This window comes from Echinops telfairi, unplaced genomic scaffold, assembly GCF_000313985.2.
Source record: "Echinops telfairi isolate 266 unplaced genomic scaffold, ASM31398v2 ScPeMD7_12;HRSCAF=54, whole genome shotgun sequence".
NCBI classification, from domain to species: Eukaryota; Metazoa; Chordata; class Mammalia; order Afrosoricida; family Tenrecidae; genus Echinops; species Echinops telfairi.
In genome coordinates, this window is record NW_022103909.1 from 2026758 (window position 1) to 2053818 (window position 27061).

The 27061-nt window shown below is 51.5% G+C and overlaps 1 protein-coding gene across 2 annotated transcripts in view; it reads left to right on the forward strand.

The window, feature by feature from the left end:
- The first annotated feature begins 3376 nt into the window (after positions 1 to 3376).
- The window catches only part of GALNT6 (polypeptide N-acetylgalactosaminyltransferase 6), a 43062-nt gene continuing 19377 nt past the window's right edge, over positions 3377 to 27061 (forward strand). Inside the window, exons 1-3 of one of the 2 annotated variants that reach the window (XM_045287313.1) lie at positions 3377 to 3842; positions 14856 to 15448; positions 18538 to 18710. In XM_045287313.1, coding sequence (XP_045143248.1) covers positions 14958 to 15448; positions 18538 to 18710 — 664 coding nt within the window. In that variant the 5' untranslated portion in view covers positions 3377 to 3842; positions 14856 to 14957. Of the gene's footprint in view, positions 3843 to 11275; positions 11357 to 14855; positions 15449 to 18537; positions 18711 to 27061 lie in introns of those variants that run through there. The other variant, XM_045287314.1, reaches the window with a different exon arrangement.

The following is a 27061-nucleotide window of genomic DNA, read 5'->3' on the forward strand; positions in this document are numbered from 1 at the left end:
GTCTCCCTCGGGCTAGCCCTGGCTCCCCACTGCCCGCCCACCTTCCCCTCCTGCTGCCCTCCAGCCCCCACTGGGAAATGAAAGGGCAGGGCCAGACCGATAGCCTCCTGCCCCGCTATTTGCCCTGGTCGCGGCCTCTAGCTCCTCCCTCCGTAGGACCCCCACCCCCTCAACTCACCTTCTCAGCCCAGATCTTGTCGAACCTGAACTTTGGGGCAGAGCGGATCCCCTCACCTATGGCCCTTCCTGCAGAGATGAGTCGGGGGAGTGGGGGAGCCCAGAACTCTCGGACTGGACTGGACGCGGGGGTGAGGGGCGCAAGTGGAGGGGGGACAGGTTACAGCCCCTCTTCAGACCTCTACAACTTCTTCCCCTCACACATTCACACCCCCAGCATGCCATCTACCCCGCACCCCCGACTCCCCAGGTTGCCCCCAACCCAGAACACAACCCTGCTGGTGCCACGTGGACTGAGAGACGTGATGGGGTGGCGGGGGAAGGGCCCCGGTGGGGGTGATGGTCCGAGCAGAGACTGGCTCCCCCTTCCTCCAGACGTTGGGCCCTCTGGGGTTCGGTTGGCGCGCTGCGGTTTTGTGGGGGGAAGGGTTGTGATACGCCTTGGCGGCAGTGACTGTCACCAACTTCCCGATTTCTCTGTCCCTTGTTCTGAATCCCAGGCGGACAAAAAGGAGAAACAGCTTATTATGGGCAGGATAGTGCGAGTGTGTGTGTGTGTGTGTGTGTGTGTGTGTGTGTAAAGGAGACACGCACACACCTACATGAGACTGTGTTCCCTCAACTCAGGGATGCAGTTCGCAGGCACTTGGAGAGGTTAGAATTGTAGCCCCAAAGAGGCTTGTGCTGATCGTTCCCAAGGGGTGTGTGTCCTCTCCACACTGTCCTGTCCCTCCGCATCAGAGGACGGCTACAGAGGACACATAGGCAAACTCCTGGCTGAATACAACGGGCTGAGGTGAGGGTTTGAGGTACACTGTGTTTCTGAGGGTCCGAGACGCCTCAGCTTTAGGCACTCCAAGCTATGGAGGGAAAACTGCTGCCAGGGGCACCAGGGCAGAGGACAGCACAGGACCGTCCAACGGAAGAGGGAAGTCAGGAGCAGACAGAACCACAAAGGACCGTGGGCTGTCCAAGATGACCTCACCCTCGGAATCCCTGCCCACAGTCAGCAGACAGTGGATGTGTGTCAGATGCCCTCTGAGCTCAGGAGGGTCTTAGACCAAGCGCAGCTCAAGGAACCGTGGACAGGAGCTAGGGCCATGGCTTGTCCGTGTGGCTATTGTGTAGAACACAAATCAGGAATAGGAGTGGCAGCAACGTTAGCCAAGGGCATCCCAATGGAGGGAGGTCATGGGCATAATGGGGCCAGGCAGCTGACCAACTCCGTCACTAATTTAGCTGTTTAACCTTGGCCAAACCACATAAACACTTCCTGGGTGGAGAACCAATGAGAAAATATAATAATAAGTGTGTTTGGGCAATGTTCCAAGCTCCAGCCAATGCAAGGCCATAAGGTGCAGTGTAAAAGAGTGGCCTTTCCCCATGAATTTTTGCTATAGGTTTCTGTTTTGTTTTGTTTTTTTGGTATACAAAACCCACGATTGATGGCTCTATAGAGACAACCAGTAGAATGAGGCTTTAGGGGGGTACGATGGGGGAGGGTAAAAAGGAGGGGGTAAAGGGGAGCTGAAATCAAGGAGTTGAAGAAGAAAGAATGTTTCGAAACTGATTGTGGTGGCCATGGTACAATACTGTTTGATGTGATTGAACTATGGAATGATATGATGCCTGCATTACCTCCTAATGAAAGGGTTTTGGAAAAAATGATCATAAGAGAAAGGGAGGGCTTTGCAGGGACCTAGGCCTGGTGCAAATTCAGCCTGTGCCACTTCCTCGCTGTGTGATCTTAGTCAAGTCATTCAACCTCCCTATACTTCAGTGCCCTTCTGTGCCGCGTGGAGGCATGAACCCCAACTCGACTTGATATTATTATAAGTAGTAATATTACAAGCAGGAGCCCTGGTGGCATCATGGCTATGAGTTAGGATGCTAACTGTGAGGTCTTTCTATCCCGTAAACAGTTACAGTCTCGGACCCTCTCAGGGGCAGGTCGACCCTGCCCCATAGGGTCCCTCTGAGTCAGCATCCACCCAGTGGCAGTGAGTTTGTTTGTTAATATTCAAAGCAGAACCCTGGTGGTGTAGTGGTTACACGCTGGGCTGTTAACCAAGAGGTAAGCAGTTCAAAGCCCACCGGCCATTCTGGAGGAGAAAGATGAGAATTTCTGTTCCTTAAAAAGTCTCAGAAACCCACAAGGGCAGTTCTCCGCACTATAGGGTCACCATGAGTCAGAATTGGCTCTATGGCAGTGGGTGAGTTTGGTTTGGGAATATTAAGAGCAATGGGAACACTGACCTAAATAAACCTTCCCAGGCGTCCGTAGACGTGTTCTAACAGCTGAGGACCAAACGAGAGCAGGTGGAGGTTGCCAGAGGCACCCAGTGAGTATCCTTGCCATAGGCGTGGGTGAGCTCAGAACTCATAGCCCTGCTCTCCTTTCTGGAAAAGCCTAAGCCTGGTCTCCTTTGGTGGGGAGGAGGAGGAGGGCTTGAAAAAGCAAGGGGTCAAGTGCAGGGCAGTGCCTGTCTCTGTGCGGAGCTCAATGCTGCGATTGTGCTGTGTCAAAGGCATGTGTGGCAAACAAGGATGGGTTCAGTTCAGAGAGAAGAAAGACTGTTAGAAGACTTGTATGGCACCTGGCCGCTCGGTGAGGTCAGATTATTCTCCTGTGCCCGGTGCCACTCAGCTGGAGCTCCAGGTCGAGCTTTGGAGGAAGGCAGAAATGTGATCCTCAGCCTCTGCTCGGCATATAACAGAGAGCGCTGGAGCAGGCTGCCAAGTCAGCGGGCATAGGAGGGCAGCGCACACTACTACAGGAGCGGAATGGAAGGCTACATCGTCTGTTGGTCGGGAAAGTCCTACTGGAGGCAAAAGTTTGGGGACCAGGATTTGAGGATGGAGAGAGAAGGAGAACAGGATTGAGGTGGCCTGTGTCTGGGCCTGTCGGTATTCCTTCCCCTATAAAAGCTGGGTGGGGCAGGGGCAGTGCCACCTGGAGAACGCACGGGTGCTGACACTCAGAAACAGGGCAGGTGGATTCTGAGGACAGTGAGCGCTGCCGTTGTCTAGGAAGGCTGCTTGGAAGAGGAGAGTTTAGAGCAGTGGTTCTCAACCTTCCTCGTGCCGTGACCCTTTCATACAATTCCTCATGTGGCGGTGACCCCCAACCATAACATTCTTTTCATTGCTACTTCATCACTGTCATTTTGCTACTGTTATGAATCGGGAGACCCCTGAGAAAGGGTCGCTCGACACACACACCCCCAAAGGGGTTGTGACCCACAGGTTGAGCACCACTGGTTTAGAGGAAGGATTTGAAAGGGCAAAGGGACATGGTTTTCTTAGCAAAGGAAACGTGCTCTGACGAGTGGGGGAGATAGCCAGTACCAAGCACTGGGCAGGCAGGAGGGTGCGGAGCAAGCAGGACACTGAGGTCTGGGCTCCTGCTGCCACCACCGAATGGCTGCACAGGACGATGGAAATAACGGGAGAGAGGTTAGGGGCAAAGGAGGTTAGCAGGAAACTATGGCCGCTCCTTCAGATGCGGAGTGATGGGTGTGAGAGTGGGAAGGAAGGAAGGAACCCGAGGGATCTGGGCATGGCATGGGGTGGAGTTGAACTTACCTTTGAGAAGACATTAAAACCACCAGACGGCTCTACGATGATAACAGAGTGGAGAACGCACTTGATAGAATGAGTATAAGGTAATATAACCTTTCCAGAGGCCTCGATGTCTATAAATAGCAGTCCTTGTAAAATTTGCAAACTCTTGGATGTAGACATTAATTTTAAGAAAATGATCGCATCAGATATGTATAAAGTTTTTTTCTATATACATAAAGTTTATGGCAGCATTATTCTAAGCAAAAGCAGAAATGAAAGATTGGCTAAATAATGTGAGCGTATCCACGTACCTTGATATCATTCAGAAATTAAATTCAACTAATTGGATACTGTGTGTTGGCATGGAGAAGGTCCCATGAGTCAGCAAAAGAGTTTACAAGATCTTATCAATATGATTGCTTTCTGTTTGACCAGAACTTTATGTCTGTCTGCTCGTGGACAAATCTAAGTAAGCACATGCCTATTGGTGTGTATCATGTATATGAAAGAATATTCCAAATTGTCAAAAAGTCCTTTGGCGAAAGAGAATTCTTGGTGATCTTTTCCTTTACCTCATCGGTGTTCTATGTATCTCACTGTCATCCAATCAATGCTGACTCTTAGCAACCCTATATTTTATGTATAGGAGTGTTTAGTTTTTACATATAACATCCTCTTCTTTCCCTTAACAACAACAACAAAACAACACTCTAGGCTTTAAGAGTAAGACCCAGGCAGGGATTGTGTGAAGGATTCCAGAGCCTACTGGCCCAGACAATCCAAACTCACTGCCCTCTAGTCGGTTCTAACCCTACAAGGCAGGACGGACCTTCCCCTCTGGGGTTCCGGAGCTGGCCATCTTTATGGGAGTCAAACGCCTTGTCTTTCTGCAGTGGAGCGGAACTTCTGGTTAGCGGCCCAGTCCGTACACCACCAGGGCAGCAATGGGGCAATTAGAAAGACTGCCCAGCCGAAGGGGCAAAGTAAAGACGGAGTCCAGGGCATGGCATGTTGAATGTCTGTTCGGCAGCCAGGAGCAGACTGTGGGATGCAGAGAGCAGAGCAGCAGAGTTCTGCCGCCTCCCGTCAGCACCCTATTCAAGGACTGGCTCAGTCCTTGAAGAAGAAAACCGAACGTCAAGCCTGTGGTGGCTGCGTCGACCTCGTGTGTTACAGAGATCGCCAGGCCTTTCCTGCAGTGTGCCACCGGGTGGGTCCAAACTGACCATCTTGAGGTGAGCGATTGAGCACAAACTGTTTGTGCCACGCAGGGAGCTTCCTTCGAGAACATTTCTCCTGGGTGACTCTCCCCTTCTTTTCTCTTCTCCCCTCCCATGAGGCAGATGGTGAGGCTCAATTCAAGTTCGTGTTTTGTTTTCTGTCAAGCCCAGCCTGATTGTTAAGAATAGCTCCTTGGACAGCAAGCAGGGAGTCCCTCCGTCGTCCCACCAGGCTCCTTTGTTCTGCCTTGGGTTCTCAGAAGCCACCAGTCTTAAGGCTCAACTTGAGAGCAGTGACATGCTCCTACCCTGAGGTCACCCAAGGAGAAACTTGTGACATATTCCTGTGGATCCCATATCCTACTGATTTTCTGGTGACATTAACAAACTTGGGAAAAGTCACTGGCTACTTCCAGAGCACCTACCGTGTCCCAAGCACTGTTCTAGATCTACAGCGGTGAACAGTTGGCTTGGGGTTGTTTTTTTATTTCTTGAACATTCATGTTCAGAGAACATGAATTTTAACTGTTACACAAACATAGCACGAACCTGGTAGACGAGCTATGGAAATAACGTTCCATGTATCTTTCTGGGGAAACAAACCACAGCTCGGTAGCTTTAGGCCCAGGAAAAAAGCTGAGTATCTTAAAGGTGTAATTGTGGGGGGCAGCGAAAACTTCCTAGCATCCTATGATCAGAAGTGGGAGGAGATAATGTGCTGTTCGTACCATCGCCTGACTACAGGGGAAATGGAACAAGGGCTGTGCTTTGCAAGGAGAAAAAGTGCTTTGCAAGTAAGAAAAGGCCAGACGATGATTGGGCCAAAATGTCCACTCAGCATCCCGGCGCCTTCAGTTGCTTGGAATTGCCCTGTCTGCGTCTCACTTGGTATCCACCTGTCCACACCTGTGGCCTCAGTCAGCGTGGTGACCATCATAACTTTTCGAAGAATCCCATAATTGAGCCAGAGTCTAAGTAACTTGAGCAAACATCCCTGTGGTGACAGCTTACTTCCTGGCTGCCACGTCTCCCGGAGGTGAGCCGCTCAATTGATAAACAGAAAGAAACTTTGTTACAAAGAGGCCACCTGGCCAGCAGGGGCGTGTTCTGGGTGGCTGGCCCTGACGTTCACAGGAGCAGATCTTGCCTGAGACTTTGGCCGGTTTCGGCATCTTTAAAGCATTTTTAACCCAGAGTCAGAGCTAGGAAGGGCAAGCACAGATTTTGGGGAGGTGAGTGTGTGGGGGTGTGGGGAGAGTCTTAAGAATAGAGTGGGGGAGGTCCAAGCAAACTGCCCAACCCCTGCTCCAGCCAGGCTGGCCAATCCCCAAACTCTGGAGGGACCCTTGAGTAACTTGGGGTGATGTGTGTGTATGTGGGGGGGTGGGGGGGTGCTGCTGCTGCTTCGGGCAGGAGATAGCACTGTAGTGAACAGTGGCCTGGGAGCTAGAAAGCCAGGTTTATGATCCGTAGCGAAGTTTCCTAACCCCTCTAGCCTCACCTGAAAAGTGAGGATATTAGGTTCACACATGCACATAGTCCAAGGGGCATATGCATGTCATAAAAGTACCGGCCCACAAGACAAATAGTGTGTGATCCAACTTCTGTGAAATAGCTACACTAGGCAAATGTGTCAAATAAATGGCTGGCCCCTAGGGACTGAGAATGGAATCCTGGTGTGGTTATGCACCCAGCTACCAAGCCAAGTGCTGGCGGTTCAAACCCACCAGCTGCTGCAGGAGAGGAAGAGCGAATCGTCTGCTTCTAAGGAGATGACACCCGGTGGGGCAGCTAGCTCTCCCCAGCCCTGCAGAGTTGCTATGAGTTGTTTCTACAACTCTGTCCTGCAGGGTTGCTATGAGCTGTGATCCACTCCACAGCAGTGGGGTTAGCAGGTTAAGGATTGGGTCAGGGGGTGAAGGGGTTATTGGCTTATGGGTAAGCGAAGAGAAGGTTTTGGAAATCGTTCCGACGGCTGCACAGCACTGTGGATACGAGTGATGCCTGGCGAGTCGATTCTGACTCGTGGTGACCCCTTGTGGGTCAGAGTGCAACTGTGCTCCAGAGGGTCTTCAAACTGCTGGGTTTTTCGGAAGTAGATCGCCAGGCCTTTCTTCTGAGGCACCTCTAGGTGAACTCGAGCCTCCAGCCTTTCTGTTAGCAGCTGGGCACCTTAACTGTACCCCTCAGGGACTACAACAGGAAACTTGGTGGCTAGTGGTTACGCCTGGGGCTACAGTCCCCAAGGTCAGCAGTTCAAAACCGCCAACCACTCTGCGGGAGAACGACGAGGCTTTCGACCCCGGTAAATAGTTACAGTCTTGGAAAACTCACAGGAGCAGTTCTACCCTGCCCTACAGGGTTACGATGCGTCGGCATTGACTCGGATGCGTCGGCATTGACTCGATGGGAGTGAGTTTGGTCTTTGAGAAAAACTAGAGTGCAGCTGAATGGCTTAAGTAACAAATGTTGTGTCGGATACATTTTACCACAATTAAAAAGAGAGAAATAAAAATTAACTCTTAAGGAGAGAGTATCATATAACGCGAAAGCTTGTTGTAATAAATGCTTTACTAGAACAGCATTTGCGAAGCTGGGACTTACTATGACAGCTGCCGACCACCTGGTAGCCCTGCTGGGTGAGGGTGGACATTTAACAAGAATCTCTGGAATGCCAGTCCCTTGAAAAACTTGAGACAGATTTTGCAAGGAATTGTCTTGACTTCACAACAACTAGTCTACAAGAAATACAAAGATAAAAACCACGCGGCCTCTCAGGTCGAGGAGCTCACAAGCTTTAGGGAGAGCAGACCCAGAACCATAACTGTGACCCAAGTCTGACTGTGATGAGGCCAGAGAAGAGATATAACTGGCTTGTTATGGGGACAAGTTAAGGAGGCCTGGTGGCACTCTGGGTTAAGCATTGGTCAGCTAGCCACCAGGTTGGCAGTTCAAACCCACCAGTTGCTCCAAGGGAGACAGGTGAGATTATTGGCTCCCTTAAAGAGTTACATTCCTGGGAAGTCTATACAGGTTGCTATGAGTTCAAGTCAACTGGATGGCAGTGGGAGAATGAGGCAAATTGGGGGATCCATTCTTCTAGGAGATCTGGGAGGGCTTCGTGGAGGAAGTGAGGATGTCAAAGAGGCATGGGACTGCCTTCTGTCACTAACTGTCAAACGCCTATGGCTGCACCACAGCAAGACAGAGTACAATAAGAGCTTGGGAGAACTTTTGCTCTTTATTAAAATCAGAAGTAAAAATTCTACAAACAACAGCAACAAAATGTAATTTGAAATGTTAGTCATTTAAATTTCTTTTTATTTAGTTTTATGAATTTTAAATATCACATTTTTATTTTCAATTGTGTTAGGTGATTTACCATCATCCTTGGACTAAAAAAGGCATTAAAATAAAATATATCTATAATTTAAAACTAATGAAACTAAATAAAGGTTAAAGGTATTTAAATAGAACCTTCTGATGACAAATGGATACATGGATAGACATGCAAGAGTGGGAAAGCATATGGGACTATACCCATTTTATATATATATATATATAGCTGAGGGAGGGTATTTCCACATGTTTTGATATGTGCTGCAGATAGGAGTATATCATTTATATAGTAGAACATACAGAGGGCAAAGTTCTGAAAACTTCTCAGCCATAACCAGGCACCTTGAGGAACTGAGCCATTTGGCTTGGGGACTTAGGACCATTGTCTTGGGGGACAGCTAGGTCAGTTGGCATATCATAGTCCTCTAAGACAATGTTCTGTACCCTACTTCGCTGAGTGACCTAGTGGCCGGGGTCTTAAAAGCTTGTGAGTGACCGTTCCAGATGTACCTGTTGGTCTCTCCCCATCTGGAGCAGAGACGAATGAAGAGACTATTAGTCCAAAGGACCAATGGACCTCCCCAACCACAGCCTCCATTACTAGAGACCGGAAGAACTAAATGGTGCCTGGCTGCACTACTGACTGCGCTGACGGAAAATGTGAGACAAAATTAAAAATCATCAGAATGCTTAGACTTGCTGGTGTGATAGAAATTAGGGCAGTGGTTCTCTACCTTCCTCATGCCACGACCCTTGCATACAGTTCCTCATGTAGTGGTGTTCCCAACGAAAAGGTTGGAGGTTCAAGTGCACCCAGAGGTGCCTGAGAAGAAAGGCCTGGTGATCTGCTTCCCCAAAGCCAGCCATTGACCGTCCGGTGATGGCGGTTGTTGCTGTTGGGGGAGGGGGGCTGGTGGGAAGGGTAGTGGGGTGGAGGTTGGTGTGATTTTCTTTATAGGAAATCCAGGATATGCACATTTATAGAGACAGTAACTAGATGAATAGTTTCTTAGGCGTCCTCACCCCCAGCCAGTCCTGGAGCTCTGGGGCTCGGCTCAAGGGGAGTCCCTCTGGGACATGGGGGTGGTGAACGGTGTGACCCTGTGCTGGGCATGCCTACACAGTAGGGGATGCTGGGCCCCTTTAGGGTTTCCCATATGGGCTCTAATAAATTTCTTCCCTTTTGCTTAAAAAAAAAATTCTTAGGGTTGTGGGAGGGGAGGGGGAGGAAACGGGAGCTTGATAATAAACCAAATAATAATAATAATTTGGCTTAATAATCAACCAAATAAAAAGAAACCAAACTTCTGCCATTGAGTCGGTGTGCTGACTCATGGTGACCAGACAGGACAGGCTAGAAAGGCCCCGGTGAGTTTCCAAGGCGACAACTCTTTCAAAGAGTAGAGAGCCGCTGCTTTACCCCATGGAACGGCTGGGAGTTTCGAACTGCTGACCTTGGTATTCACAGCCCCATGGTAAGTACTCGGCCGCCACCAGGACTCCTGGAGCTAATAATCGTGAATATAAAAATGAGGACACGGGTGCTTGCCTCCTCAGCAGCACATGTACTGAACATGAAGACAGCGTTCTCAAGGTGGTGGTGATGCCTGCGCACCACCTGTGAAACACACGCAAGCCGTGGAATCATGGTCCGGGAATGAGGCGTCCATCAGACTGTCCAGAAGCAATACCTCCGTGGAGCACAGTTCCACCCTGATACACACGGACCGGGATCAACTCCACAGCAAACGTACACTTTGAGTGCGCTCTCAGATTGTATGTAATAGCTGAAAGGTTTAGAAATAAGGTGTGCGAGGGATAGATTTTGATATCTTCCTTAGGGTAATATCTTCATGCTGGCTTGTAACACACTGAATTTATTTCCCGATCCTGTGGCCAAAGCCTGAGCCCCCTCATACCAGTCAGAGGGGGTCGTTCCGCGTGGGAGCAAGGCCACGTGCTCCGTTTCAGAGCAGAAGAGGATTTGCCACGTCATCTCAGTACTGACGCCAAGATGCTCTGATGCGTTGCCTGTCCAAGGGTGGGGGGAGGAGGAAGATCCAGAAACGGACCATCGGCAGCAAGAGTAGGGTGGGTGAGGACGGTGGGCGCCATGGTGGCTTACCTGGAGACCAAGCTATCGAGCCTGCCGGGAAGAGAGTAATGCGGGACACCTGCTGAGCACCCTGTGACCGCTCAGCGTTCCGGGAAGTACTAAGCTAAGGGCTCTTCATTCCAGGTGGTGGAAGGGTTACCTCCCACCCTGGCTTGCCTCCCTTCTGGGAATCATTTCCTATGCAGAGAGCAGGAATCCCCAACCCCAACATCCCTGGCTTCCGTGGGATGATGTGTCTCTTTCCAAGTGCCCTCTCCTGGTGCCCACACGCTGAGCAAACAACCGAGAGTGTCCTTTACAGCCCAGGCTAATCCTAGAGTGTCCTTTACAGCCCAGGCTAATCCTAGAGTGTCCTTTACAGCCCAGGCTAATCCTAGGTGTCTTGTTTCCTTCAGGATGTGGTTAGTGCCTTGAGGAACGGCTGCGCGGAGAGGTGTAGGGGGGGGGGTGTAGTAAAAGGAACTGAGATGAGAGCCCCACCGGAGGGACTGGAAGGCAGTGCCAGGGCAAGGAATTGGAGCCACCTGGGTGATTCTGAGTCAAATCAGTCAGGGGAGGCTTCCCGGAGGTGAGTTTTGAGCACTGGCTGCACTGGCCACAGCTGGTAACGAAGTGATTACGTGCCTTTGTTTCTAGCTGGGCTCTCACTCTTGCTGGACTGGGAAGACGGGCCAACAATTAGCAAGGATGGTTCAATGCTGGGTGGCAAACATGCCCCACCTGCCCCCTACTTCTCCTGGCCCTCTGATTGGGCTTAGCCAGGATAGTTCTAGAACTGACAGAGGACCCCAGCATAGCTGGACTCTGGAACAGGGAGCCGTCTCAGCACCTAATGCCCATTTCGTCCTTGAAGCCTTCCAAACCCACGGGCGGCCCTGCCTTCCGCAGCTCGGCATTTGCTGTTTGTCATCCCGCGTGCATTGTATTCATTTTGGAGCAGGTGAGATGTTTAGTGAAAATCCCTTTTCCTACCCCTGTTCTTTTCCCGCACAGGTGCTACCTGGATCTAGTAGTGTCAGGGCTTCTTCTGGGGTTTTTTTTTAAGCCCTTGGGGAAGAGAGTGGCCTCTCAAACCTTATCCCCGTCTGCATTCCTACTGGCGTGAATTTTTCTACCTTATGATTAAGATAATTTCCCTAATACCACCTGTGCCATCCCCATCAGTACTGCTGTTATCTTGTATCAGACCCCGAGCCCCTCTTAACTGGGCATCTATCTGTCAACCTGGCCCATCTCCCTGATGCCTTAGTGCTCTTTCTATAATCCTCGGTTTCCTTGCATCGCTCCCAGCCCCTCACGTCAAGGGTGAGTTGCTTGGTGTGATGAACAAGGCCCTCCCATCTTGGCTTCAACCAACCTTCCAAACGCATCTCCCACTACTTCTGTCCCCCTTCGACACACACCCCATACCAAACTACCCACACTCTTCTGCTTGGTCCTGCTCTATGCCACCACTGGGCCTTGGCCCAGTGTAAAAGGTGCCCTCCTGGCCTGCAGATCCTGCTCACGGGTTGGGACTCAGCCCGAGCTGCTCTTCCTGCAGGGCCTCCTCACAGACGCCCTCCCTGCCCTGTTTGCTGAGTTTCCTCGGCACCTGAGCTGGCTCTGTCCTGCTGCCTTTAAATCTGGCTTCCCCACCAATTGGCCGTGTAGTGCTTGAGGGCTGGGTTTGCTCACCTCTGTACCCCTACATCTTTCAGGCTACCTGGCATATCACAGGTATTTGACAGGTAGGGGCAGAATGAGCATCTCTCTTCTCCTGCCTCCTGGATGATGTCCAAAAGAAGTAGACACTCAGAGATGTCCCTTTGATTTCATTATGCTGCTACTGTCTCCGATGTTATAAAATAAACCACCTGTCTTCTTCTGCCCAGCGTGAACCCTGCTTCCCCCTACCTAGATACACCTAGCCTCCTCCACAGCAGGGGCCTATATGTATAAATAAATAACAGCACGGAGTAGCTCCACTGGCATGGCTTTTGAGCAAGACGTACTGAGGAATGACAGGTGTAACTTTGGCCAAGGACCAGATGCGTGAGAATAATGGCCGGCAAATTGAGCAGGGACTTATTAGTCATTATAGCGATCATTGATGCCATCTATTTCAGGCTGGAGGAGCCCTGGTGGTGTAGGGGGTTACATGTTGGTGCTAGCCACAAGGTCAGCGGTTCAAAACCACCAGCCGCTCCGCAGGAGAAAGAAAAAGAAGAGGCGTTCTACTCTGGCGAAGAGTTACAGTCTAGGAAGGCCACAGGGGCTGTTCCACCCTGTCCTGTAAGGTCACAGTGCGTCGGAATCCACTCCATGGCTTGGTATTGTAGGGTCAGTATACGAGGGGTCTTCAGTTTATGTACAAACGGAATGAAAAGATAATTTGAGTTTTTCCCACCATCTCTTCGAAGGCCCCTCTTTGAAAGTGGCCAGGCTCTCTGCCAGCTACCACACCTTCCCACAGTCACATGTCCACTAAGTAACACGCGCCTGCATAGGCACAGCACGAACTAGAAACTAGCAGGGGAGGGGATTGTGTGGTCCACAAGATCCATGTGACATGCTGTGATTCACGTGAAAATACAGTACTTTATGCACATTGTCGGATTTACCCTCGCCACAACCCTGTGAGCTAAGCCTTAGTTACCGTCATTTCATAGCGGAGGAAATCGAGGCTTAGAGAAATCCAATAATTTGTCCAAGGATCACACGGCTGCTAATCATTAAAAAAAAAAAAACACTTTCTGAGCATTTACCATGTGCAGGGACAACTAAACACTTTTCATGAATGATTTCATTGAGCTTAATCTTCAAAGCAGCTCTAGGAGGTAGGTGCTATTGCAATAAGGGGCGGATCTGGGATTTGTGTCCTGGTCTGCTACCACCAACATCTAGCATTTAAGCAGCAAGTGTTGGGCTCACAGATTTTTCTACAGAAAGTGTTGCCACATTCATTCTCTGAGCTGGGGTGGAGGTGAGGGTGGGGCGTGTGCTTGGGGGTATGGTGTCTATGGTCAGTTCTGCCTGGAAGATGTTTTCATGGGGTCTGAAATGGTAAGAGAGCACGCATTTTATTTCATGTGTGTTTTGCCCCAATAAAAGGCAAGACACGAGCAGATGTACCAAAGAACATTTGTAAAATGTAGGTGGGGTCTAATAGGGTTGTTACGAGTCAAAATTGCTTGACGGCACCGCCAACAACAGGGTGTATAGAACAACAATGCCACCAACAGCTACGGCCACCAGTGTCCGAGACACACCCTAGCTCAAATTCCCCTTGAAGTCTCTATCCATGTACTTCCCTCTCTCTTCTGAAATCTTGGTTTTATCTTCCCTCTAGTTTTCTTTATAGTTTTGCCGTATATATGTTTTCCTAAACAAAATACTATTTAATACAATAGGCATTGTGTGTTATCTTTCGGCAACGTGCTTTTTTTCACTCAGTGTTGCATCCGTGTTGTCGCGTGCAGAAGTGGCTCCTTCTTGACTGCTGTGGTGTTCCAGCTGCTCCTCACTGGCCAACAGGCTCATGATCTGGCAGGTTGCACAAGACAGTGGTAGAAAACCGACTGTCCTGGGTACCGTCTGGTGCACTGATGATGTACAGCTGTCAGTATGCTACAATAGGAGGTTACGGTTGTAGGTCAGCTTGGCTGGGCTGATTCTCAGTGGCTTGGCAGTTATATAATGATGTAATTTGGTGTCTATGTCAGGACGTGGTTGGGCAGTTATGTAATGAGGTGGTCATCTTCCAGTTTGTCATCTGACACGGCCAGCCTCCATTTTCACATAACACTGATTTTTATATAATAATCTGGTCCTTGGAACCCTACCATGTTGATAAGTGAAGAGTGGATGGATTGCACATTTTATTCATTCTGGGACAGAAAAACTAGGGGTGGCACAGCTGGATTACAGGGCGTGTACCTTTTAAATCATCCTTAAATCATCGTGCCAAATTGCTTCCCAAAGTAGTTTTATTGATGTAAATCTCTTCATATAATCCAGTATTGATCAAAGGGGTGATATCATCCCCAGGGGGGAAGGAGCGCTGGCTGGAATAATCCCAACGGGGCTAGAAAGACAGATACCTACACTTTATCCTACATTTCAAGCTAGAGTACAAAAGTTATTCATGGCTGGGGGGACAGTAAGTCACGTTTTCCAGAGAAGAGTGCAGTAGGCCAAATGAGGTTGAGCATCTAGGAATAGTGCGTCCGATGCCTGGTTTCTTTAGATTCAGGAATCTCGGAATCTTAGTGCAGGCAAGACACAGTGAATTCTGACATAGGAAAATTGAAAAAAGGGAATTTTGAAACAGGAAAGTTAAGCAACTGGCCCTAAGGAGATGCCGCCCCTCAACAGCGCACCTGGACTCCACGCTCACCCCAGGCCTCCCTCCACTCCCCCTGGCTCATCTCTCGCCTTCTTGCCCCACCCCCTTTCAGGCGCAGACCCCAAGGTGTGGCCACGTCAGCACATAGAGCGATATCCAGCGTGGGCCCCCGCACTTGGCACCGACTGGCCGTGGCCCCCATTGACTCCGGAGGATGAGGCTCCTCCGTAGGCGCCACATGCCCCTGCGCCTGGCCATGGTGGGCGGCGCCTTCTTGCTCTTCCTCTTCATCCTGCAGAGGGACGTGAGCTACAGGGAGCAAGCCACCGAGAAACCATGGCTGCAGTCCCTGGTGAGTCAGAAGGACCACGTCCTGGACCTCATGCTGGGAGCCGTCAACAACCTCCGGGATTCGATCCCCAAACTCCAGATCAAGGCTCCGGAGCCCCAGGAGACCATGGTGCCCACAAGCCTGTCCTGCCTCCCTGGCTTCTATGCGTCCGCTGAACTGAAGCCCTTCTGGGAGCGGCCGCCCCAGGACCCCAACAGCCCTGGGGCAGATGGGAAAGCATTTCAGAAAAGCACATGGACCCCCCAAGAGACCCAGGAGAAAGAGGAGGGCTACAAGAAGCACTGCTTCAACGCCTTTGCCAGTGACCGCATTTCCCTACAGAGGGCATTGGGACCGGACTCACGGGCTCCTGAGTGAGTAACACCTAAATCCTGGGGTGAGGCCGGACCCTGCCAGAGATGGGATCGCTGTGACCATCACCCCGCTCCCCACCCACCCCTCCACGCCCCCCCAAAAAAACAGTTACCATGGAGTCATTTTGACTTCATGCCCACCCCGTCTGCGGGTGTCAGGGTAGCACTGTGCACCGTAGGGCTTCCAGTGGCTACGATCTGTCAGAAATAGATGGCCAGCCCTTTCTCCCAGAGTGCCTCTGGTTGGGTTTGAAGCACCAAGTTCTCGCTTCTTCCCTGAACTCTTCAGGGCATCCTCACCACAGCCACAGCCTAATGACAAGGAAAGGATGAACGGAGGTTTTAAAATAGGGGGGAGAATTTCCTCTGGCCCCAGACCAGTTGGTTTCCCCAGACCCATTGGCCTGATCCCTGGTGGGGTGGGGGTCGGGGGTGGGTGGGCATGCAGTGCACTCTAGTATAGTGATGCTAGAGGCCCCGAGAGACCAGCAGGAATGAGCCAAGGAGATGGAGGTGACAGGATCCAGAGGAAGGCACGCAGAGCCTGGGGCCAGACCTGCTACAGGGGCCCCTGCGAAGGACTGAGTCCAGGCTGTGGTTTCGCTGAACTCACCCCCAAACCCCAGATCAGAGCCGGTGCTGGGGTGGGGGGCGTTTGCTGGCAGCAGCCCCTCTGGTGTGGAAGATGCTCACGGCTCCTGGACTTCTTCACGGAGGCCACAAACCAGGATTTCCTTCCAGCCTGTATTTGAACTTGTCTTTTCCAGATTGACCGGCAAAACCAAAGCTTGGCTCCCTGGCTCTCACACAACCAGGGCTGTGGCCTTCAGTGGAAGACATCGTGTCTGCTTCATGTAGCCTTTGTCCTCCTGACTCAAGACTTAGACTCTTTCTGGCCTTCTCTTACCAGGCAGCCTCCATGCCTCAATTCATGATTCTTTTGGGCTATGAACCTGGGGGCCGAGCCCTGGTGGCGTAGTGGTTACACATTGGGCTGCTAACTGCGAGGTCTGCAGTTCTAACCGCCAGCTGCTCGGTTGCAGAAAGACGGGGATTTCTCCTCCCATAAAGAGTTATAGTTTAGGAAGCACACAGGGGCAGTTCTGCCTTGTCCAGTAGGGTCACTATGAGTCAGCATCCATTCGATGGCTGTGAAAGAGGTTTTGTGTTCTCTAGGGGCCTCAGATTCAGACCAAGCATTCTAGCTGCCCTAGAAGAAGAAGCCATGGAAACTGGGCATCGGGAATTCATCAGCAGAAAAGGGCATTGGGCACAATTAGAAAAGAAAAAAAATTACATGACTACAAGGAAGAAGAATACATCCTAGAATTGAATATGATGATGATTGTGCAACTCTTCTTGATATTATTGAATTGTATGACATGTGGATAAAGTGCTAACAAAACTGTTAGAGAGAAAAAAAAGGGCATTGGGTGTGTGTTAGTCTGGGTACTTTAGAGAAACAAATCCACAGAAACTCATGTATAAGAGAGAGTTTTATATAAAGGTTTAAGCGCACATCAAGAAAACATCCCAAACCAGTGCTGCCCAAGCCCACAAGTCCAACATTAACCCATATGTCTGACACCAATCCACAAAGTCCTCCTCCATCTCACAAAACACACACAATGATGCCAACTGCAGGAGGAAAGCCGAGTCAGTGAATGTGTAAGCATCTCAGCACTAGCAGGGGTCTCCACACGGGTGCTCCAGCACCCAGGGCTGCATCGAGGTAGGTCCATGTGGCTTCTCTGCAGGGATGTCTTGCAGGAAGTGAGCCTTGCCAGCTAAAGCAGAGAACTGGATAAGGCAGCTGCACCCTGGTCCGACCATCAGAGAGCAAGAGACCCGAGAACTAGAAAGGCCAGGCTCACCAAGCCATTTATCCCTCTGCCCTTCAATTAACCCCACCTGTGTTTATCAGCCTGGTTGGCACAATAAGCTAACTACCTCAGGATGTGCAGACAGCTGGTAGAGGGTGACCAGCAAAGGACTCCCCTCCCCACCCCCAAAACGCCTTGTCAAGGAGGGGCTACGGCCAAGTGCCACTGAGTGACTGGTGTGGAGAAGGACAGAGAAAGGTCACAGGACTTGGACATGATGATCGTGTCAGCTTGTAGGGACTTAATGAGGACATGGATTCAAGAGGAACTCTACAACGTAAAGAGAGGAGGTGTCTCCTGTCGCTTTTCTCAGATGCCAATTATCACTGCCCCCTCGGGGACCTCTGGGTTGGGTTACACTTGACCCAGCACACACATTACTGAAGAAGAGAGGACCGCTTCGCTCTGGAACTGCCCACCTGACAGCCACAAGCAGACCGAGAGAGCATCCTCAGCATCATGCCTGGTGGGAGGAGCCAGCCCTGGGGAGATGGGCTATGGACCAGGGCAGAGGCTCAGGCTGGGTGGCAGATATAAAGCCAAACCAAATCGAAACACTCACTTGATTCGACTCATGGTGACCCTGAAGGACGCAGTGGCTTCTGAGACTGAAAGTCTTGGCAAAAGCATAGGAAGCCTCACCTTTCTCCCATGGGGTGGCTAGTGGTTTTGAACTGCTGCTGAGCCTGCCGTTAAGCAGCCCAGTGTTCCACCCCTTGTGCCTCCGAGTCTCCTTCAGCATGTTCCAGGGACCAATCAAACCAGCCCGTTGTTGTCAAGTCCAAGTTCTACGTGTGCCAGAGTAGAGCTACCTCCCACAGCGATTCCAATGGCTGATATATTTTTTTGCAGTATCATCTCTTTACACAAATAGCGTGTGCATTACATGAGTTTTTGTGTAACCCCCTCAGACACTCGTCTCCTGTGTGCATTGTGCACGTGACTTACCTGGGTGCATTGTGTGAGAAAAATACAGCAGGTCTTCGTGCCTGCCTTCCAAGGTCCCTCCTGCGGACTCGAGCCTCCAGTCTTTCGGTTTCCCTGGAGCTAGTGCTGTAGCCCAGGGACTCTGAGCCTGGGACAGGGAGTACGGCTGCTGGTTCAGAGGAACCAAGGGTGGTTCTGAGGACCCCATGGACAAGGCCCCCATCTCCCAGGGGCCTCTCGGGGATCTGGAGAGCTCTGTCCACGCTTTCATCCCTCTAGGTGTGTGGACCAGAAGTTCCATCGCTGCCCGCAGCTGCCCACCACCAGCGTCATCATTGTGTTCCACAACGAGGCCTGGTCCACGCTGCTGCGGACTGTGTACAGCGTCCTACACACGGCCCCTGCCATCTTCCTGAAGGAGATCATCCTGGTGGATGACGCCAGCACTGAAGGTGAGGCGAGAGGAGCCCTTGGATTGCCAGGGGCACTCTGGGAAGGGAGACAGGGTGGGCTTGAGGGAGCGGGTACCACCTCATGGTCTCCTGCCTGTCCTCACCGCTCATCATAAAGGCTGGGGAGAGGAAGAAGTCAAGGTCGTGGGACTGAGGCAAATAGGCCACATTCCTAAAGCGGGGTTTCATTCGTCCTTCCCGTAAAGAGCTTCGCAGTTGTGGCCTCCAGAGTTCCCTGAAGACTGCCACGCCCGATCCCAGTTCTGAAAAGCTGGGAGAGGCCAAGGCCGAGTGGGAAGTGGGCCTTCCTTCCCCCTGTATCCTACTTGCAAACCGCTCTTCTGCTCTTGAAGATTCCACCTCAAGCCCTCTTTGCTATGATTGTTCATGAGGACGTGAGATTGCTCACCCTTCAAGGCAGTTCTGCAAACATCTACTGAGCACCTGCCCTGGGGCCTGGCCTTGACCTCGGCCTGGGGGACACCATGACAGATGAGGTAGGCCCTGCCTCGGAGAGTTACCAACCCTCGTGAGGTCAGAGGCCCTTACAACGCCCAACCACGTACAGCTGAAAAGACCATGGGCTTGGGGGTCTGACGTCCAGGGATTCCAGTCAAGTGCTGTGGCCTTGAGCCTCTCTGGACTTCAGTGGCGTCTTCTAAAGAAGTAAAGGCGGTTGGCTCCCTCACATGGTCTGCCGGGGACCCACGATGCGTGATGAGTGAGCTGATGTGTGTGCCACCAGCACTTGGCTCAGGGTAAGCGCTTCAAAGTGCGTCTCATTTAACTCGATGGGTGGGGACAATGGACTCTGGGAGGGCAGAGCCCGGGGCTATTAGCTCTGCCTGGCATGGCAGGGGGCCTCACAGTGGAGGCCAGCGTGGAGCTGGGCCTTAAAGGGTCAGTGCGTTATCGTTGGAGAGAAGAAGAGATGAAGGGCATCCCCAGAAAACCACATATGCGGAGTCTTCAGGACGGGCATGTGTGGGTAGAACTTTGGGATACGTGGTGTGGCTGAAGCTTCGGTTTGTTTTAGAAAATGACCCTCAAAAGGTCATCGACTTCCGTGACCTGCTAAAAGCATTGTGGAAGAAATGAGTCTTTGGCAAGGTTTCAGCTGGAGAAGGTGTGTTTCAGAACAAAGGCAACTTGGAGGGCAGAGGGGTGGTGTGGTCATGGGTAGAAAGAGAGGCAGAGGGCTCAGCGTTCCCAGAGCGAGTCCTCCAAATCCCTTGGGAGTGGGGTGACGGGGCTTGTTAGAGCAGAGGGCCTGTGGGACGGGCATTGTTGGACTGGGATGCACTTCCCTGGTGGCATGTGGTGTCTGGGCTTGTCCGAGGTGGCCCTTCTGTGCCTAAGCCCCAAATTGAGGGCAGGAACCAACTCCCATCCTAGACTCTTGGGCCACCAGCAGAAGGCTGCCGCTGCCGCCTTCCCTTCCCAGCACCCCTCCTGCCCTCCGGGTTAGGGGGCGGTACTCCACCCCTAGAGGACTGGGCCCGGGGGAGGGGTGGCAGGAGGACTGAGTGGGAGAGTGGTGGATGCCCCTCCACAGAGAAGCCCCTCGATATCAAGGATGGCGTGAGCAGGGCCTGGGGGACGAGGCGCGTGTCCATTCCATTTCCGGGACGAAGGGGCAAAGCCTGACTGCGATTGACACACACACACACACACACACACACACACACACACACACACACACCCCACTGCCATGGAGTTGATGTCGGGGCCCGAGAGGACAGGGAAGGCTTCCCCACGGGCCTCCCAAAGCTGTCTATCTATATATCAGCAGGCTGCCACGTCTGCCTTCCACAGCGCAGCTGGTGGCTTCCAACCACAGACCTTTCCGTGGGCAGCTGAGTGTTCAACCACCGTGCCACCAGGGCTTCTCGGGGCAGAGCTAGGCGAGGCCCGCAGGTCCTCCCTGGGAAATCTCCGTGGCAATGGGACGAGGGTGTGGTCCGTGCAGGGGCCCACCTTCCCCTCCTACTGGACTGCCCCAGGACCCTGTCCCTTCCAGCCCTGTGCCACTGTCCCCTGGACGCTACTCCTCCCTGAATCACGTGCTGGGAGTTCTCACTTGTGCTCCCCATGCGATGAGCTTCTGAGGCACAAGTGCCAGGTTGGGCCCCTCCTCTAACCGGGCCAGGCTAGTGACGCGGGGTCAGGTCAGCCTGACAGGAGCAGCCACTAAGGGCGGCACAGGCCCCGGCATCGTCCCCTCCAAAGTGCCTGCTCCCAGGGGCCCCCAGACACTTGCTCACCTGTGCTCTGGTCATCTCTTCCTCGGGTGCCTTAGAGTTTCTCTGCCGGCCAATTCCAGCATCTCTGAAAAACCAAAGCCAGCCATTCTCATGTTCCCGGGCCCGGCCGACCTTTGAGAGAGAAGCTGCTAGGAGCTACGCCCCTCTCCCCACCGCCGCGTGCAGTTGCCCAAGACAGTCTGCGCGCACACGTGTTGGCATGTTAATTTCAGGGAGCTGGTGGATCGGAGGATAACGCGCCCTACCTTGAGGGCCTGCCGACTCAAAAGATACTTTGAACAATGTTCAGTTCAGTGGAGAAGGGGAGGGTGGTGGAGGAAAGATTCAAGTTCATGGTCAGAGATCTCTGCGGTCCACAGCGGGATCTAATTTCCCACACATTTGACCGTTTGATCAGATTAACCTGCTCATGTTACAGACACACAAACGAGGGCTGTGTCTCGGCTGGAATACAATGTCCGAGTTCTCTGTCCTCCTCCCCAGGCACACCCCACAGCGGCTCGAGAACTGTGAATACATGGGCATTTGATACAAGGGGGCAGGAGGCCCGGTGCCAGCTGGGCACCTTTTTCTTTCCTACATCAGAGCCAGAGCCAGGTCAGGCACTTAATTCATGAGGGGCTGAGTCAGCAGCCGAGTCTGGTCCTGCCTGCTCTGACGTCCTCCATGAACTTCTGAAAACTGGGGCCCTCACTACCCGTCAGTCTCCTGTGCCCCAAACGAGGGCACATCCCCATGCCCAGAGCCCTACCCTGCCCCTGGGGCCAGCCGGAGAGAAGGAAACCTGGGTCTCCCTCCTTTGGGGATTCACTGGTTTGATGGGGGTGAGCAGATGCCTACCGAGAGTCCAGAAGGAAACGTGAGCCTTAGTGCGCAAGTTCTTTATGGTGACCGAGGGAGTGAGGGGGCAGGCTTGCTCGGGGAGGGCGTTCTATACAAAGGGAAGCCGAGAAGGAGCAGGCCTGAGCTGGGGAAGGTGGCTGTGTGGGGGCCGGGGGAGGAGATGGGGAGCTTGTGGGACCCAAGGCTTCTCCCACTCCCACATCTCTTGCTGGTCAGAAGGGAGCTAAGGGGCCTGTCCTTTGATGGCCACCTAGGATGTGTCAGCAGTGCAGGACAGGGGTGCTCAAAGCCTCTGATTTTAAAGATTCACAGCTCCCAGAGCTACCCCAATAGGTGACGTTTTCTCCCCTTTATCTCTGACCTCTGTGCTTGTTGTAGGCTCTACATGCACAACTTTGTCCATGTTAAACCTTCAACCCTGAAATCTTCAGGGAGAGTTTCCATTTCAGTATTTGCTTCCATATCTCCTTATAAAGAAATTCCACGACTCTCACATGTTCACATGTCAATGTCCTTGGCCCGGCCACTCGTCACCCCTGGAAGTGGGAAGGGCCAGCCAGGGAGCCTTGATTTGGGTTGGAAACTCTGGCCAGAATCCGAATGCTCTCCCTGGCCAGCCAGATGGTAGACCACCCCCGAGAGCTGTCACGCGCTGTATTTCTCCTTCCATTCTTCCAGGGGCACTCGCATGAAAGAGTGCCCAGTTGCAATTAGAACGTAGGCAGGACGGACTATCAATAACCAGGAACGTGGACTAAAAACCAAACAGAGTAAGATAACTTAGAAGGATGGCCCTCCCCAAGAGAAGAGGGTTTTCAGTTTTGGGTTTTTTAATTTTCAGAAGCCACGGGAGAGAGGCATAATCCAAGCAAGAGAAACATCATTAAAAGCAAGAATATCCTTGCAAAGGAGTATTTCTGTCGTTCCTGGTTGCCTGTGGGTAAAAGGCCTCATGTCAGGTCCCGGGGATAAAGCAGCAAACAGGTTGGGTAGCATCTCTGTCGCCTAGGACTGTGCTTTTTTAGTTTGGAAGACAGAAAATACATGGTTTCAGATAATAACAAGTGCTATTTAAGGAAAAGGAAAAGAATGCAAGAAATGGATAGTGTATAATTTAACCCAAAATCTCAAACTCACTGCCATCCAACTCCTTGGTTGGCAACTCATAGCGACCCTACAGGACAGGGTAGAAATACCCCTGTAGGTTTTCAAGACTGTAATTTTTTTTTTACGGGAGTAGAAAGCCTCGTCTTTGTCCTGAGGAGCAGCTGGTCGTTTCAAACTGCTAACCTTGTGTTAGCAGCCCAACACATAAACCACGACACCACAAGGGCTCCTAGTGTATGATTAGGAAGCCCTTTTAGTTAGGAGTCCCTGGATGGCACATGCGGTTAATGCCCTCAGCTGCTAACCCAAAAGTCGGGAGTTCAAGTCCACCTAGCAGTGCCTCAGAAGAAAGATGATCTACTTCCAAAACTCCAGTCATTGCAAGTGCTGTGAACCACAATTATTCTCGGACATTCCTGGGGTGGCCAAGAGCCATCATCTACTCAACAGCAGCTGTAGCTTCCAGTCCAGGTAGCCAGGAAAGGCTATCCTGAATGCTCTAAGCCAGCAAACAGCTCATAAAGACCCTATAGAACAGGCAAGAACTGCCCCCTAGGGTTTACTGAAGTTGTAAAGTTAACAGGAGCAGACAGCCCATCTTTCTCCCTCCAAGTGGCTGGTGAGTTGGAACTGCTGACCGTGTGATTAGAAGCCCCTGCTGAAACCCCCACACTACCAGGATTCCTTATCCCCTGCAAAGGGACGTGTACGAGGAAGCAGAAGCGTGCTGGTACAAAGCGATTTTAGAGAGGCGAGTGGAATGGAGTCATGGAGATCTGCGTACGTACTGGTCGGTGCTGGGATTTGTGTCGCTGTTGTCCCGTGATTGGCATAAACGATCTGCCACCGAACATTTGCCATTGCAACCATTTTTAGGTTCACAATTCAGTGACATTCATGATATTCGCCAGGATGTGCCGTTATCGCCGTGGAGTTCCTGTGTGTGTTTGTGGTGAAACAGGCGCAAGAGAGCATTCACCCCTGCAACAATTTCACCAGGGAGAATTCAGCACATCGCTTTTTCTGTCCTGTTCCAGGGAGAACCCAGCACATCGCTTTTTCTATCCTGTTCCAAATTATTCCACCACCACTAGCATCAACTCAATGCTCCCCTGAAACAAACAAACCAAAAAGTCCCTCTCCCTCTCCTCTCTGGTAACTACTCCATAATCTTTGGTTTCTATATACTTGCTTATATCATATACATGTGCTCAGTCAGTCTTTGCCTTCATGTGACTGGCTTATTTCATGCAGCATCATGTTTCCATCATGTTCATCCCGTCTCATGTGGCTGAGCAACATTCCGTTATGTGCGTGTACCACAGTTTTGTTTATTCCCTTGCTGACAGGCATGTCGAAAGGCTGCGTCCCCATGTGGCTGCTGTGGAAAGGGTGACGGTGAACCGTGGTGTGTCGGCTTCTGCTTACCCTCCTCCTCTCCCTTCTCCTGGGTCTGTACCGAGGATTAAGAGGACTGGGTCGTGTGCTGCCCTAGATTCCCTGCTTCTGAGGGACCTCCAACTGCTTTCTACAGGGGCTATGCCGTTGACCTCCTCTCCCCCACCCGCCCCAGGAAGGGATGAGGGGCCAGTTTTTCCACAGCCACACCAGCACCTGTGGTTCCTCATCTTGAATCATCACGATTTTGCGGAGCCATGGATTTGCTTTAAATACAGGAGGAAATAATTGGACTTATCTGAGGGGCCTTCGGTCCATTTGTTGGGAAATGGAATTAAAAGATAAGAATATAGCGTATCAACTTTCTTTCTCACCATAAGTTTCATCAAGGTCAAGGCAATTATTGTGAGTCCTGGCACCAGTGTTGATACCAGCTACTTCCTTCATCCCTAAAGAACCGAGGGTCTTTTTTTCCTACATTATTAACTAAAGAAAATGGGTGTCTTTTAATGTTTGGGTTGGTTGTTTTTTTTAAGATTAGGAAACAAAAGGAAATCCAAATGAGCCAAAGCAGGACCTTAAGGTGGATGGGTAATGATTTCCCGTAGAAACTCACAAAAAGTTGCCCTTGTTTTTGAAAGGATTCAGTAGGAGCACTGTCATAATGCAGAAGTTCTCGCTGGTGAAGGCTTTTTTCTGCTAGAGCTTTGACTCACTGTCTCAGCACATTCTCATCATTGGTAGATGTGATTGTTCCTGGGCCCTCCAGAAAGTCAACAGACCAAACACCTTGAGCATCCGTCAGAAAGCGTTGCCCTGGCCTTTGCTCATGGACAATCAGCTTCAGCTTTGACTGGATCGCTTCCACCTGTTGTGCCTTGGCTTCAGGATTTTACTGATAAAGCCATGTTGCGTCTCCTGTGACCGTTCTTCCAAGAAATGTGCCAGGCTCTTGATCCCATTTGTTTAGAATTCCCATTCTGCTCATATCTGCAGCTGATGTGCACCCAGCTGATGGAACATTTGCTCAACTTTAATTTTTCAGTCAGATATGTGTGAGCTCAACCAGTTGAGGTGTCTATGGTGTTGGCTATTGTTTCTGCTCTTGATCGTTGGTCCTTTACTTGCTTTTAGGGCCCAAACAAGATTAATTTTTTCCTCACAGATTGATGTGGATGGTCTGCTTCTGTGGGCTTCGTCTTCAGTATTGCCGGCTGGTCTTCAGGACGATGCTATGCTTCCCTGAGTTTACCATCCTCCCGCCCAAGCTTCACCAGAAGTAGGATGCTTACCTTACTTCCTTCGACATGGACAGGGGGGATGCTGCTCTACAGGGGCCCGTTTCAAACTCTTGCCTTTTCCTCTTAGGGCCTCACACCGGACCCTACTCAAACATGTTACATAATAAGTGGGTACGCGTTCCTTTTAGGTGCAAAACAGTTTTGAAAACCGTGCATCGATTTTTTTTCTTTTAACAATACACATTGTCCCTTGAACGTTTTGAAGACCACCCCCCATCGTTTTAGGAGATAATGCACTGTGGCTACCATGTCAAGAACAGACTGGGGAGACGGTGACAGAGTAGAAACGAAGAGAGCCGTGAAGATGCTGTTCTGCAGTGCCAGGGAGACAGAGAGAGAGAATTGGCAGGAGGAGAGAGAGAGAGAGAGATGGACTGGCTGTGGAGGGTGAGAAAGGGGAGACTCCCGCATGACTCCTGGAGGGATGCAGGTCCTGGCATAGGGGAGGCTGGGGGACAGGCATGCTTGGGGCAAAATTCTGGAGCTCCCCTTTGGGCTAGGTTCTTGAGATATCTATGTGCAGACACTAGCAAGACCAGAAAGAGGCTTGGCAGCCATCTGTATGCACATGGTGCTGCAAACCCTGTGACCAGGTAAAGGGTGACAGTGGTGTCTCGTGGACTGGAATTGTGTGGACTGCAGCCGGGTTGACAAGGGTCGGGGTATTGAACTTAAATTAGGAGACTGTCACCCGGAGGAGTTAACGTGGTACAGGTGGGCACGTTTGCCTCTCGCGCTCGGCTCTCTAGGTCATTTGTCCAGGGTGTCCAGGGCTGTGGCGGGTGGAGGACCAACAGGAAGGGCATTACGTCAGGCAGCTGCCTCGTTCCTTCCTCGGTGCCTGAAGCCAGCACCTGGGAGCAATGAGCGGTCCCAGAGGAGCCCCTGCTTCTCAGGCTCAGAAACCACAGGTCCACCCTCACCGCCTGAGTCTAGACGGAAAGCAGGGGAGATGCAGGAGGCAGCCTTGGGTAGAACTCAGGCCCCCCGAGGTTCACAGCTCTGTGCTTCGCCGTCTCTTACCACAAATCCCACTTCCTGTGATGTTTAGGCCCTGGTTTATCTCTACCACCATGAGCTTCCTGTGAGAGCACAGTGAAGCAGGTTCTCAGGGGAAACATCAGCCACCCAGAAGAGGGGAGACTCTTGGCCAGGGCTTCTCTCCCCTTCCAGCCCTCGGGCCTGTAGTCAGACTGTGCCCAGGGCCTTCTTCAGGGCAGCACGCAGGCCAGGCTCCTCCCTGCCCAGGATACTGTCTGGTTCCTGGGCAGGACTTTAGCAGATGTCTGCTAGTTGGTGGTGGACTGGAGCTGCCACATGAGAGTAAATTTGACTCATGGGGTGGTGGTGCCTGAGACAAGAGGTCCCCATTCCGGAGTGAGTTAGTTTATTGTGCCAACCTGGCTGATAAACACATGTAGGATTAATTGAAGGGCAA